The sequence below is a fragment of the Prionailurus bengalensis genome, chromosome A1 (genome assembly GCF_016509475.1).
Source record: "Prionailurus bengalensis isolate Pbe53 chromosome A1, Fcat_Pben_1.1_paternal_pri, whole genome shotgun sequence".
NCBI lineage: Eukaryota > Metazoa > Chordata > Mammalia > Carnivora > Felidae > Prionailurus > Prionailurus bengalensis.
In genome coordinates this window covers 144009962-144025733 of record NC_057343.1, presented here as the reverse complement: position 1 = coordinate 144025733, position 15772 = coordinate 144009962, and the positions used below count along the sequence as shown (strand labels likewise).

Genomic DNA, 15772 nt, shown 5'->3' with positions numbered 1-15772 from the left:
CTGACTGAGCTAACCAGGCACCCCTATTTTGTTAAATTATTTTAAAAATATTTGGCTTGGTTCATCAGTGTCACTGTCTTTCTGTCCTCTACCTTATGAATTTCTCCTTTTATCTTTACTATTCCTGCTTCATGCTTTATTTTGGTTGACTTTTTATTCTTTTTCTAGCATTTTAAGAAGAGAATTTAATTCCTTTATTTTTATTCTTTCACTTTTATTTATACATGTGTAAGGCTATAGATTTTCCTCTGTTGCTCTAAAGTGTATTCCATAGATTCTGGTATTTAGTATTTTCATTATCATTATTTCCTGAAATTCTGTAATTTTGGTTTCATTTACCTTGTATGCAAGAGGTGTTTAAAAGAAGGTGCTTTAGGGGTGCCTAGGTGACTCAGTTAGTTAAGCATTCTGACTCTTGATTTTGGCTCAGGTCATGATCTCACAGTTTGTGAGTTCAAGCCCCACTTCAGGGATTGGGGATTCTCTCCCTCCTCACTCTGTACCTATCCCCAGCTCATGCTTGCTTGCTTGCTTTCTCTGTCTCTCTCTCAGAGTAAATAAATAAGCATTACAAAAAATAAAGGGATGCCTGGGGGGTTCTCTCAGGTGAGTGTCTGACTCTTGATTTCAGCTCAGATCAAGATCTCACAGTTTTTGAGTTCAAGCCCTGCATCAGGCTCTGCTCTGAAAGTGCAGAGCCTGCTTGGGATTCTACCCCTCCTCTCTCTGTGCACCCATCCCACCGCCCACCACTCACTTGTGTGCTCAGTTGTGCACACTTTCTCTCTCACTCTCTCTCAGAATAAATAAACATTACAAAAAATAAAGGGGCAGGATAAATTCTGTCGGTTTAGTGTCCAACTCTTGATTTCAGCTCAGGTCATGATCTCATAGTTAATGAGTTTGAACCCCACGTTGGGCTTTGTGTAGAGCCTGCTTGGGATTCTCTCTGCCCCTCCCCTCCCCCCAAATAAATAAATAAACTTTAAAAAAATAAAAAATAAATAAAAGAAAGATCGTGGCTTGAGCCTAAATCATGAGTTGGACACCCAACCAACTGGGCCACCCAGGCACCCCTAGTAACATTTTTATATTATTTTTTAACCATCATCCGTCCTTGTTTTATTCTTTGGTATATATTACATGTAGTACATGGTCCTTTCTTTGAAGTTTCCACAATAATCTGTTGGTTGGATGAAGCTTATCTTTAGTGGATGGTTCCCGAAGAGCTTACGGTTTTAAGCTGTTTTTTTAAAAGACTTAGTACTTGGGTGACAGGTAGATATAAAATCCTTGGTTTGTAATTTTCTTTCTTTGAGTTTCTTGAAAATGCCGTTCCACTATTACCTTGTTTTTATGTCTCTTTTGAAAAATCTATTCCAGTCTAGATGCCTGGCCTTGGAAGTTTAGAACCCATTCTGTTTGTATGCCCTGGGGATTTTTCCTTTATATTTAAAATCTAATAGTTTTACTAAGATAATTCTGAGAATTGATTGTTGAGGGTCAGTTTTCTCAGGTACTTGGTGGGCCCTTTTAATTTGTAGATTCAGGTCTGCCTTTATTTCCAGGAAGTTTTCTTGTGTAAAAGTTTTAAATATTAACTTTGTCTTATTGGGGTGTTTTCTTCTTCAGGAGCTCCAGTGATACGTACGTAACTGGATTGGATTTTTTTGTCTTCTGTTTCAACCACTTTCTCTCTGATTTTTTTTTTATATAAATGTTTATTTAATTGAGAGAGAGAGAGAGAGAGAGAGAGAGAGAGAGAGAGAGAGAATGAATACGGGCAGGGGACAGACAGAGAGAGAGGGAGAGAGAGGATATGAAGCAGGCTCCAGGCTCCAAGCTGACAGTGGAAATCCCAATCTTGGAGCTTGAGCTCATGAACTGTGAGATCATGACCTGAGCTGAAGTCGGACACTTAACTGACTTGAGCCACCCAGCCACCCCACATTCCCTTGAGTGTTGAAAAATAATAATTGAATAAACAATTTTTTTTGCAAATGTATTTTTTTATTTTATAATTCAGTCTTTATTTCTGATGTGATTTTGCCTTTTCCTTCTGTTTCTATCAAGCTTTAATCACTCCTCATTTTTTTTTTTTTGTTTTTTTGGCCCATTTCTGTTTTTTGTGTTTAATATCTGTCTCAGGCTCTATTTTGAATGCTTGACAGTATTTAAAGTTTATTTTGGGTGTAATGTCTACACCCAACATGAAGCTCAAACTCATGACCCTAAGATCAAGAATCTCATGCCCTTTCCCTTTTTAAAAAAAAATATTTTTTTCAAGTTTATTTACTTATTTTGAGAGAGAGGGAGAGAACAAGCACAAGCCAGGAAGAGGCAGAGAGAGGGAGAGACAATCCCAAAGAGGCTCAACACTGTTGGCGCAGAGCCCAACTTACGCCTCAAACTTACAAAGCATGAGATCATGACCTGAGCCGAAATCAAGAGTTGGAGACTTAACTGACTGAGCTACCTTTGTGCCCAAGAGTCCCATGCTCTTCTGACTGAGCCAGCCAGGTGCCCTGTTTGATGATATTTAATTTCGAGTGGAGTCTTCTGTTTTCTTGTGCTTCATAGTTGGTTTTTTGTGGGGACTTGTATTTTCATTCAGTGAAGTGTCTAGAGTTTCATTTTCTGTTTTCATCTTACTATAGTTTCCGTAGATGAAGATATGTCACATCTTTGTATTTGGTGGACTGAGTGGCAGTTTTGGGTAGTTTACAAATTCTTAGTTTAAAACCACTCACTTTTTGGGAGACAGGTAAGAGAGAAAGCTTGGGAAATGTCTTTGCTGGAAATTGAAGTTTGTATTGTTCTATTTCTTCTAGTAACTTTGAAGTTGTGAAGTTTGTGTGGTTTTATTCTTGTCATTGATTTATTTAGTTAGGGAGGATGGTTAGGAGATTTCAGTGTATGCAGTCACCATTACTTCAGCTTCCCGAAAGTCTGTTTTGTTTGCTTTTTGTTGCGAGTATCCTTAATCTAGATTGCATGCTGCATCCAAACAAGAACCATCTTTGTTTATTCTCTGCTTTATCTCTATTTCTAGTACATAGAAGATGCTTAGTAAATAATTGTTAAATAGCTCTTCTTCAAAATTTGTGTGTGTGTGTGTCTGTTGCCCCTTTTTTTCTGTTGAAATACTAGTTCTTGTTTTGATGATTTATATATGTCTTGTTACATACGAAGGTTGATGATCTAATAGGGCAGTATATCTTACTTATATCAGCTTAAGATGTGAATCAGATATCCAAGACAATTTTCCTGTAACTTTTATTTATGTTAAAAATGCAGGATTTAAACTGTTAGAAAATGAACCTGATCTGGTCCCATTTATGATGGTAATAATTGTATAAATTTTTTTTTAATGTTTATTTATTTTTGAGAGAGAGGGAGAGAAAGAGTGTGAGCAGGGGAGGGGCAGAGAGAGGGAGGGAGACACATAATCTGGAGCAGGCTCCAGGCTCTGAGCTGTCAGCACAGAGCCCAGCGTGGGGCTTGAACCCATGAGCTGTGAGATCATGACCTGAGATGCAAGTCAGATGCCTAACCGACTGTGTCACCCAGGAGCCTCTGTAAAAAAATTTTTTTAATCACTCTAGTGTTTAGGCTCTATATCTAACACAGAAAGTGACCTTCTACCCATTAAGATTTTATACTTTTTTCTTAAAATATTTATTTATTGCTAAGGGAGAGAGAAAGAGGGAGAGAGAGAACCTCAAGCACTGTCAGCACCGAACCCAACATGGGTTTCGAACTCACCAACCATGAGATCATAACCTGAGCTGAAATCAAGGACCGGATGCTTAACCATCTGAGCCACCCAGACACCCCTTTATACTTTGAATTATTGCCCTTTAAAACATTCGAAGGGCCTCCATTGCTTTATCAGGACTGAACCAGGTCTGGATGCCCCTGGCACATGGTTACCTGTCAGGGAAGGAGAAGAGGAAATTAGCAGCACACAAGTGGTTATAAGTAGAAGAATAAGTTAGGAGTGAGAATAAACGGCAAGAAGAGGCTTGGAAAACATGGACATAAGGTGGACTACTGGGAAGTGCCCACAAACCAGGGCTCCAATTGCCTTGTGTTGGCCCATGTGCACAGCGTTGGCCATTCTTGCTCTAGGATTATATTCTCTGCTTCACAATAGACCAGCACTGTCAGCACTGTATTGGATCCCTTTTGTTACCTGCCTACTAAAATTCCTCCAATCAGAGAAATGGTTGAGAGTATGAAACTGTCTAGAGAGAACAGTGCAATTTTAATAGCTGAGGAAATTTGGTGTTTTGCATGCTTCCATTGAAAATGTTTGGATGTTTCATTGATTGGCAAGGAGAACAAAGAAGGCTTTCATTTTAAGGAAGGCTTTAGAGGGCATAATGGGTGGTGCCTGGTGAAGTGGGTGTTTTCTAGTGAATGACATTTGGTCTATTTTTATAGTTGGAAACATTCTACTCTTAAGCTTATTGTTTAAGCAAGCAAGAGAGCATACTGTGCAATCATGAGTGGAATTTTTACATTTGATCCCAGGCTCTTTTTTCTCCCTCATAGTTTGGAGCCTCCATGAATGTGCCTATGAATTTATAAGTATTTTGTTGGTTTCAGATCCTGCTCTCAGTTTACTTATCTTCTCTTTGTGGATTATTCAAAGGAAAAAGATTAGAAACATACTGGGAAATATCTAACAGTAAATGCTTTTTTTTTTAAACTTTTTTTTAATGTTTGTTTATTTTTGAGAGAGAGACAGAGCATGAGCAGGGGAGGGGCAGAGAGACAGGGAGACACAGAATCTGAAGCAGACTCAGGCTCTGAGCTGTCGGCACAGAGCCCAACGTCGGGCTCCAACCACAAACCGTGAGATCGTGACCTGAGCCAAAGTCGGACACTTAACCAACTGAGCCACCCAGGTGCCGCTCATCAGTAAATGCTTTAATATTAGATTGGGATTTCTTAAATTCTTCATTTATAACTCATTTGAGCTGCTGTATTACTTTATTATATTTTCCCAGGTTCTTGCAGCTCCTCTGTGACATTCTTGCTTAGGCCTTTCTCTTAGTTATTTCTGTCAGAATAAGTGAACATTTATGTTCAGAATCCTAGATCAGGATTACTTTCTTCTGTGTATTCAAGCCAAATTCCCAGTTATTTTTCTCAAAAGTTGAATTTTTACAGGTATTGTAAGAGAAGTAAATATAAAAAGTAAAAATACCCATAATCCTAACAACTGCAACCATTTCCTATTATGTACAGTAATTTCCAGTGGTTGTCCTCATGCATACCAATTTTTGTCTATTTGCACTCTGCTGCTTGGTATTGTTTTTTTCATTTAACATTTACCGGATTCTTTCAAAAATGAAAAAAAAGTGTTCTACCACCCTTTAGACTTGCTGTAATTTTTTTAGAGATTTACACTTAAATGATGCATTAACACTTGAAACATAATGTTTTCTCGGGCTGATTCATATTGTATTAACACCAAAATTTTGTCTTTGTTCCATATAATTTATATATGTAAATATAATTTGTGTCAATCACTTAATTCCTCTCAGATGTAAAAGTGAGCTTTCCTGGGGGCGCCTGGGTGGCTCAGTTGGTTAAGCGTCAGACTTCAGCTCAGGTAGTGATCCCATAGTTCGTGGAATCGAGCCCTGTGTTGGGCTCTGTGCTGACAGCTCAGAGCCTGGAGCTTGCTTCAGATTCTGTATCTCCCTCTCTCTCTATCCGTCTCCTGCTTATGCTCTGTCTCTGTCTCTCAAAAATAAATAAACTTTTAAAAAATTTAAGGGGCGCCTGGGTGGCTCACTTGGTTAAGTGTTCGGCTTTGGCTCAGGTCACGATCTCACAGTCCATGGATTCAAGCCCTGCTCTGTGCTGACAGCTCACAGACTGGAGCCTGCTTTGGATTCTGTGTCTTTCTCTCTCTCTCTCTCTCCCCCCTGCTTGTGTTCTCTTTCTCAAAAATAAATTACATTTGAAAAATTTTAAAAGTGAGGTTTCCTGGGGTACCTAGGTGGCTTAGTCAGTTAAGCTTTGAACTCTTGATCTCTGGGTTGTGAATTGAAGTCCTGTGTTGGACATCATGCTGGGTGTGGAACCTACTTTAAAAAAAAAAAAATGAGCTTTCCAGAAAGAATATATAACTTTCTATGAATTGCTTATCTGAATAGCTTATTTAAAGTGTTAATAGTCTGTTTTCTGCCGTTTTTCTCATTTAGAATTTTTAACCAAATTTAAGTCTCTAGCTCACTATATCCTTTTGTGTTTTAGAGTCACTTATTATATTTGTTATGCTTAGGAACATTTTTAGAGCAGTAATAACTTCTAATTTTTAAGTATGCTGGACTTCATTCTGTTTTTTAAAAAAAATTTTGTCATGTACCTTTACTTCCCTTTTGTCGTTTTCTCTTCTTTCCATGATTTGCAGTATATTGGAATGTCAGCTTTCTAATTCCCTCGTATGTATACTTATTACACATCTTGACTATAGTTTTTAGCCCTTGAGCTGTTTGCTCTGCCACCTCGATCCATTTGATAGGCCAAACAAAGAATAATGAACATGCTCAGAGGTTCCTAACACCACATTTTAGAAAGTTGTTGTCTTCCCACAATCTTTCTCAGGAATTGCCAATGAGGAGAAAAAAATTTGTCTTTTTCTCTGTTTGCTTTCACCTGAGTGTGTTCGCAATTGTGCAATAAGAAGAATAGGCAGGCAGAAATTGACATGAGATGTAGCTAATCCACAAAATGGGTCTTTAATCCTATCTAAGTATTTGAAGTGCCTGAAGGGTTGCCTAGCACAAAGTAAGCAATCAGCAAGTTTTTGTCGGGTGGATGGATGGATTCATGAACAAGCCTGTCCATAAAACGCATGGATTTCTCAGATGGCAAAATTCTCAAAATCTCTTTAAATGGTACTACCTTGAGATTCAGAAACTCATCCTCCTACTCGTCCACGTGCATTAACTACCAGAATATTAGTAATAACAAAAGTTATATTGCTTTCTAAGTCATGAACTGACCTGTGTATATATATCACACTTTTGTTTCTAAAGGAAGTAGAAATTCGGAACAAAGACCTGGAGGGACAGCTGTCTGACTTAGAGCAACGTCTGGAGAAAAGTCAGAATGAACAAGAAGCTTTTCGCAATAACCTGAAGACACTCTTAGAAATTCTTGATGGAAAAATATTTGAACTAACAGAGTTACGAGATAACTTGGCCAAGCTACTAGAATGCAGCTAAGAAAAGTTAAATTTCAGTGCCAATTGATTAAAAAATACACTGTCTCTCTTCATAGGACTGTTTGGGCTCTGCATCAAGATCGCACAAAAAAATTGAATATCATTCCTCCTCCAGGAGGATGATCTTTTGAAAATTGGAATTGTATATTTCAGTGTAAATTTTAGAATTCAGCTTGTAGCTAGTTGGGGAAAAAAAAAGAGATGAAAACTTGAACTACAAATTACCTCCATGTATATTATTGGCCATAGTTAACTAGAAAGTTATAAATAGACACTTAATGCAATCTTTTTTTTCTGATATTAGCCAATGGGAGAATTAACAATGTCTGGGTCACATCCCCTTTTTGTGTTCAACACAGTGAAGGTTATCTGCTTCTTAAATTAATTTATTTATGATATCTAAAGCTGTGTTTTGTGCAAAAACTTAGTGATGAAAGCCCTGTCTTCTGTTGTAATCTGAATAATTTCTCAGGATATTTTTGCACTGCTAAGAAGCAGTGCCATTACCAATTAATTCTTGCCAGGAGTGAGAGAGAGCTGTATCTTTAATTGAAACATACTTAACTAGAACTGGGTGTATAGAGTTCTTCCCTTTTTTTATACTGGAAGATATTTCACTCGGTGACCACTCTGGTACACTCTGGTGTTCTTTAATCTTGTCTGCTGTATAGTTTACTTTTCCACATTGATTCCATGTATTTATGAGAAGATATTGTCTCCCATTTTATTACACATTTTAAAGCCAACTAACGAAGGCAGCTGAGTCCCTCAGAAATTTTTCTTTTTAAATTTCTAATAAATTTGACACACAGTACTGAAATACAGCAGCCCGTCATCGACGGTCTGGTCTAGCAATGTTAAGTATATTTACAGAATATGCAGTTACATTTATTTATATATTTTGCAAGAAATCTTTTCTGAATGATCAATGCATTTCAATTTACAAATAATAATGGTTACTGGGGAACTGTTTATTATAGATCATTTTAAGGTGTATAGCAATTTTAAAGGGGATCCATTTCCATCAAACAGCCAATCAGAGGACTGTGGGGGTTGGAGCCGTGTACTCTGTCTGGGTCTTCACATCAACCACATCTCTAGTCAAACCTCACAAGGCAATATTCTGAACTGTTAACTAGGCATTTCAAAACAAGAATTCAACAGGCTCTTCTCAATGAACAAGTTTTAATGTTGTTTTGATGTAATTTTAAAAGACTTTTAGCAAACATGCATTTCTTTCTATATTTCTTTGAAGAAGCTATTTTAAAAGTGAGCCAAGTGCTGTCTAGTCTGCTTATGGAGTTAGGAATGCATCAGAGTCCATATATCTTTGCTGTACAATGCCTGTGATGTTGAGGAGGGTTCTTTTTTAAAGTGTATGCTTGAGTATCTGACTCTGTGGAGTCTACGAATGCACTGACTTTGTTTGTACCCCAAAACAATTGAATTGTTAAGTACAAAATTAAGCTAATTAATCGATTTGTAACCATTTTTTCACTCACAAGCAGCAACGCAACACTAGACAATTTTGTTTTATATATGTATGTGTATGTATGTAAATACATACATATTAATTTATATTAGAGTGAAAAATAAATGGTTTGTTTCTAAAGTTAGTTTCTAAAGTGAGTTTTCAGGTGTCTCTGAACAGTTTATATCAGACACTTAATCATCATGTATTATATGTGCTATAACATCATGTAAGTTACCTCCATCTATTTTAGGATATTTTCCTCACCTGTTTATTATAGGGAGGATGATTTAGGTACACAAGCTCAGAGCTGAGATATTTCTCTGATAAATCAGGTAATAAAATTATTTGATTGATGGAATTTTGAAGTAGATGTGATTTTATCCATCAGTTTCTGAGTAATAAAGAGCACCAGATTTTAATTTAAATAGGGGATTTAACACTAGGGATCAGGGAATTTAGTTATGAAGAGTTAAAAATTAAAAAAAAAAAAACAGTATAAGCTATTGAAATGGTAAGTGAATTATTTTAATGATGTAATAAGATATTTTTAAATTTTGACATAGTTGTCATTTAATGGGAAAATAACTCACCAAAATGTCTCCACTTGAATTGTACTGATATGTGAGACATGTGTGTAATTCAATATATACATATACCCATATGTATATACAGAAAATTATTTTTAATATTTTCCTACTGATAAGAAATTTAAAATTGGAAATTTTGTGAGTTTTTTCCTTGTCCAATAAGGCCTAATTTTTTTTTTCTTTTTTTAGGGATTTAACAACTTGAGGGCTGCACCTTTAAATTCCCAGATTGTCTTTAGACGTGTACAGTATATGGGATAAGGTGGACACAAGTGCACATATAAATAAAATCTTCTTAGTAAGACTGTTTTCAGTATTCATTTACAGTAGGAGAGTATCTAGAAATCGTCATCTACAAGTCATAATTAGGTTGTGTGCCTACTGTAGTTTTCTCCATTTCTGTATTATAGAAATAAAAGTTTGCATATTAAAATTTGATTTTTCCCAGAGACAAGTATTATATGATGTATCTATATTTAGATCAAACTGTGGTAATATATTTATCAGAAAATGATGCTGGGGACTGTAGCCTGAACATGGACTTGAAGTGACACAGAAAAGGAGAGCAGAGGTCGATCCCATTGTGTATAAGTTACTATATGATAATTATGAATTCTTGTACAAAAAACAACTGAAAAAAAGGAAAAACAAAAATACAGTTTTTATTTTGAAATACATTTGTTGTTCTCTGGAGAATGTACTTTATCTTCTTTTTCCTTCAGTCTTTTACAGATACTTTTTAAAAGGCATTTAAGTGATGGCAGCATTTGCTCAACTCCTACAGGTGCTACTGGATTTCACATTTAGTGTGTTATGTTGTGAAATCCTAACTTTGACATAAACGGTTTTATGAGTATCTCCCTGCCTGGAAAATTAGTTTTTGTTTCTCCTCTCTCTCTCCTCTCCCTCTTTGTCTCTCGCTCCTTCTCTCGCGCTCTTTTCTCCCTTTCTTTCTGCAGATTAAAAAAAAGTTCATGAAGTTACATCCGTCCTTGTCCTCACAGAAGAGCTTCAGCCCTGCCATGGATTTCATGTTTTGCTCTCATTTAACTGCTGGGAAGCAATTAGAGGAAAAGCTTGCAGGTTTTTTTTCAAGTGGAAATAAAAGGGACACTCGAAATTAAACTACCACCTTTTAAAGCTCCTTTTCTGCCCTGTTAAAATTAAATGTATTCTCTCACATGTGTGCTCTGGCCTTCCATGTTTGTGTTTAACTGTGGAGTGAGCATCTCAGCTGCTCTCTCCCTGCAGACCTGGTTTTCTGTCTGTTCTGGAAGGGACACTGGCCAGAGGCAAAACTTGTTTGGTGGCAGTGTTTTGTTTTTTAAGAAATTGTGTCGTTTATTGGGTATCAAATGATTTTACCATTCCCGATAAGCTGTGCGTGAAGTCCTGGAATAGTCTTCATTGAATTTTTGTCTTCTTCATGTTTAGCTCTGTTTCCTTATCATTCATAAGGTAAATTAATTTATATAAAATCTTGAGGAAGCTTTCAGGTAAGAAGTAGTTCAGAATGACATGTTTAAAAAATTTTTTTTTCTCAAGTAGGATGCTGTACTATAGTAAGTATTGGTTGAGAAGATAACTTTCAAATGAGAGAATATTTTTTAAACTACTAGAAAAGGGTAATTTTAGAATGGAAGCAGGTGAATCATTCACCCTACTTTAGATTGTGAAATACATTTTTTCCAACCTAAAATTGGACCTTACATTTTGACAACAGTTTTTCTTTATGGGAAATTGATATGCACATGTCACAGAAATGTAAGCATCATTATTGAATTAAAGAAATGGTTTGTTGTTCATATATTACCTAGTAAAATAGCTAACAATTTCATCCAAGAAAAAAACCTCAAAACTCAAATCAGCACTGCACTGCCTAGTGATTTCTGCTTCACTAGATAGAAAAGAAACATTTGAAGTTATTTTTACCCAAAACAGGTGACCCAGGTAGAGAAATTGCATCTGTACTAGAATAGGGAAAAGGCCACAAGCTCCCAGTTTATTTCTGGTCAATTCTCTGATCTCATTAAGGTCCCTTCTATCCTTTGGATGAAAGAACACATTCCAGCAGGTGGCAGGAGCTTATCTGGAGGAGGAGAGGATATTTTTTGAGAAAGCAGGGCCAGCAAAGAGTGGGAGCGCGCTGCCCTCAGTCTTTATCTATCTAAGACAGGTCAGGCTAGCCAGAGACATTGTCGTTTTTCACTAAACAAGTTGGGGTTGCCTTAATGAATTTTAAGGGCTTTCAGAAGATCCTGTCATTTGTATTGTCAGCATTTATAACCTAACAGAAGACACCTCTCATTCAGAACTCACCATTCTGTGAATTCTGACCAACTTTTGCCAATTCTTTTCACATCAGGGGTGCCCGGGTGGCTCAGTCGGTTGAGTGTCCGACTTCGGCCCAGGTCATGATCTCACAGTTTGTGAGTTCGAGCCCCGCGTCGGGCTCTGTGCTGACAGCTCAGAGCCTGGAGCCTGCTTCAGATTCTGTGTCTCCCTCTCTCTCTGCCCCATCCCCACTCATGCTTAGTCTCTCTCTGTCTTAAAAATAAATAAAACATTAAAAAAAATTTTTTTTTAATTCTTTTCGCATCAGATCTACCCAGGGATAGAAATAGTACTCTGCTTTCTCCTAGTAACACCAAATTAAGATGATAATGAGTACCTAATAGATGCAAAATTAAGCCCATTTCTGTACCACAGGAAAATGTCTTTTGTGAGTGTTTTTTCCACCAAAAGTCAAGGTTTTATCTTGTTATCTATGTTTTATAACTATGCTTCTATATATGCATGTATAGTAAGTTCTTATCTACATGACTTGTGTGTAGGACTTATTTGATTGTTACACCTTAAATGGAATGACTGTTTCATAAAACATGGCCAGAAAGCAGGTGCTCTTGAAGTAAATGATTTCTCAACAACCTCAGTGTGAAGTGGAACAGAAAGGAGTGTTTGTTGAATCTGTGCCATGTGACGGACACTGTACTAACTGTTTGACATTTCATTTCTATGTATAGGGGCCCTTGCAGGGGTGTTCCTTTGCGAGGGGGATGAGGGAAAGAAAGGGAAGAGGCTCAGATGATTTCACCTGCTGGGTTGCTACAGAGATCAGTCTGGTCGTCCAGTACGCCAGTCAGAAGGTGGAGATCTTGTTCATGTTTCTGGTACAGTTTTTCCCTCTAGCTTGACTGCCTTGTTTCTAGAATATCTGCTAGGGTACTTCTTAACTGTATATTTTATATTTCCTCCTTTTGAACTTTGTCCTTCAGCCTCCGTTGGTGTTTACAGTGCTTGCTATCACTTGGTTGCAAATGGTACTTTGTTTGCAGATCATATTTATGCAGTGTGTTTTAGTTCCAATTTTTTTTAACTTAAAAACTTCAGATAATCCAAGGACAGTGCACTTGTTATGCAGAGTTCCAGTCAATAAAATTTAAGTAGGAACTATTTATAACTATAAAGACCTTGGGAGGACCATTCGTCTCTTAAATTCCTTAGTGAAATAAGCTGTAAACCTGTAAAACTCATCCCCCAAGACTAAACACTAGTTCAGCAGGATGTGGGTTTTGCAGTCAGTGTTAGTTAGGTGACTTTGTGGTCAATTCTGGTTGCACAGAAGTCAAGGCCGCTCCAGGTTGATCACATCGTTAGATCAGCTGCAGAAGTATTTCATGGCCTAGATTTTAGGTGATACCGATGGAATCATACGATATTTGTCTCTTTTGTGTCTGGCTTATTTATTTCACTTAGCATAAACTTTTCAAGGTTTGTCCATATTGTGGCATATATCAGAATTTCACCCCATTGTATGGATATACCACATTTTGTTTCCATTCATCTGTTGATAGACTCTTGGGTCATTTCTACCTTTTGGTTGTTGTGAATGATTCTTCAGTGAACCTTCATTTACAAATTGTTTGGGTCCCTGCTTTCATTTATTTGGGGATATGGATAGGAATGGAATTGCTGGACAATATGGTAATTTTACGTTTAACTCTTTGAGGTAGGATTGGGTTTCAGTTGCGTTAATTTCAAAGACTCAGAGTAAAATGCCATCTCACTGGAAATCAAGCTGTGGGGTCAATGTTTGTTAACAGACCTATGAATGATCCCTCGATATCTCACTTAGGCCTTTTACTCTCTAACCTAGAATATTTATTGACCATGTCCTATGCCCCATTTTGGAATAGAGACCAGAGAGAGAGTCTCCTAATCCAGTGTAGGATACAGACAGTTACTTCACAGTATGCAAGTGCTATCATAAAGGAGAGCACTATTGGGGCGCCTGAGTGGCTCAGTTGGTTGAGCATCTGACTTCAGCTCAGGTCATGATCTCACGGCTTGTGAGTTCAAGCCCCGCATCGGGGTCTGTGCTGACAGCTCAGAGCCTGGAGCCTGCTTCAGATTATGTCTCTGTCTCTCCCCCTCCCCCACTCATGCTCTGTGTCTCTCTCAAGAATAAATAAACATTAAAAAACAAAACAAAAAGAGCGCTATTATGAGGGAGCCCAGAGAAAAGAGGAGTTGTGGAGTCTTTCCCAAAAGACTGAAGATTCCCGACTGAATCTTGAAGAAGGAGTAGGAGCTAGCTGGTTGAAGAAGGGGTAGAATCTCAGAGAATTTCAGAGTATGTCATGTGCAAAGGCCCAGAGAGATGAAAGCATTGAGACATTGAGAAAATTAGAATGGGTTAGTGAACTGAAACACAGGATGTTAGGGAAGGAGATATAGCAAGATGGTGGTAGAGGAGGCGGCAAAGGGTAGATCAGTAAAGTCTTTGTAAGTCATATGGAAGATTCGGGTTTTATTCTGAAAGTAATACAGAGATAGTGAAGGATTTTTTTGTAAAGAAGTGATGTAATAAAAAATATGTTCTGAGGGTACCTGGGTGGTTCACTCAGTTAAGCGTCCAACTCTTGATTTTGGCTCAGGTCATGATCTCACCATTGGTGAGATCGAGCCTCACATCAGGCTCTCTGCTGAGAGCTGGGGGACTGCTTGAGATTCTCTCTCCCTCTCTATCCCTTCCCCCACTCGTCTGTGTGTTCTCTCTCTCAAATAAATAAACATTAAGTGTATGTGTATATATATATATATATACATACACACATATGTAACATTTATATATGTTCTATAAGTCTAGGCAGTTAGGCAAATCCCAGCATTCTCTCTTGAAAGGCTGCAGTATGGCAGTGACAATGGAAATGGAGAAGATGGAATGGATTCAGAGGGCATTTAGGAGGTAGAATCAGTAGGACTTCTTGCCTAATGTAGATGGCAAGGAAAAGCAAAGAATGCAGGATGATTGCTAGATCTCTTGAGTTGACCAGCCTCATTTACTGAGAGTAAATTCAAGATGTGGAGGGGTTTAGTTTGGGTGGAGGCAAGGAGGCAAGACAAAGCAAGATGAATGATGAGTTAATTTTGTTTTGAGTTTAAGGTGCCAATGGACTAGCCAGATGGAGATGTGAGTCTGGATGGAGCTTAGAAGAAATATATGAACTGGAGATCGATGCTTGGGAGCTGTCAGCATACATAATGGTAACTGAGGGCGTGAGAAATGAGAACACAAGATAGAAGTGTCACTTCGGGGCAGGTGCAGCACAAAAGCTTGGGAAAGAGACAAGCAATGGCCAGGAGGGGTGAGTGGATACACAAAGAGTAGGGACTCATGGAAGCCTAGAGGAGAGTTTCAAAAAGTCGGATTTCACACAAAAACAAAGCAACTCATTTCTTAAGGCATTGATATTCAAACTGTGTTGAAACCCTTTGTTAACATTTAACCTTTAAATATATTTTAACTGAAAAAAAGTAAAAACCGACCAACTCAAATATGTCTCTTATAACATGTTAAAACACGGAAATCCAGCAGACATCAGTACCAGGTTAACTGTTTTTGTGCAGAGGCCACAGTAAGGCCATCTCGATACATTGAAGAGCATCTTTGTATTTCAAGGTGAGTTATTAAATAACTCCATTTCCTAGTGTGAATTAGGACTTTTTTGATACTTTGCAACTGAAACAAATACAGAAATAGGGTCTACTAAGCTCACGTCACTGTTCCATAAACCCAGTCTCAAATGCTTGTTGTTTATGAAAATAACTTCACTTTTCTTACTGACTTATTGATTAAATTAAATGTCATGCACCACCTTTTCTGTTACTGTGTTTGTTTTCCATGTAGCTGTCGTTTCCAAAAGGTGGTTGCGATAGAGGGCCACAGATGAAAGGAGGTAGACACTTTCCTAGTAGAACTTGGCTTATTTTTCTGTGACTCCCTTGCCTCTCCTCAAAGTCAAGTTCTAGGGGCTGAAATGTATTTCCTGCATCTTGTTTAATGTATTATTTGGATGCTTAACTCATTACTAGGAACAGGTGGTTTTGTGTTTACATTGCTTTGGGAAGTTTAGAGAGTTAATACTTATGTTATCTTAAATGACCTTTATTCTTTTTTTTCAT

At 37.6% G+C, this 15772-nt stretch overlaps 1 protein-coding gene across 2 annotated transcripts in view; it reads left to right on the top strand.

The window, feature by feature from the left end:
- HOMER1 (homer scaffold protein 1) overlaps nt 1-10163 on the top strand; it is a 143224-nt gene extending 133061 nt beyond the window's left edge. For both annotated transcript variants that reach the window (XM_043592841.1, XM_043592835.1), the window contains exon 9: nt 7059-10163. In XM_043592841.1, coding sequence (XP_043448776.1) covers nt 7059-7247 — 189 coding nt within the window. In that variant the 3' untranslated portion in view covers nt 7248-10163. The remainder of the gene's footprint in view (nt 1-7058) is intronic.
- Nucleotides 10164-15772: the final 5609 nt, after the last annotated feature.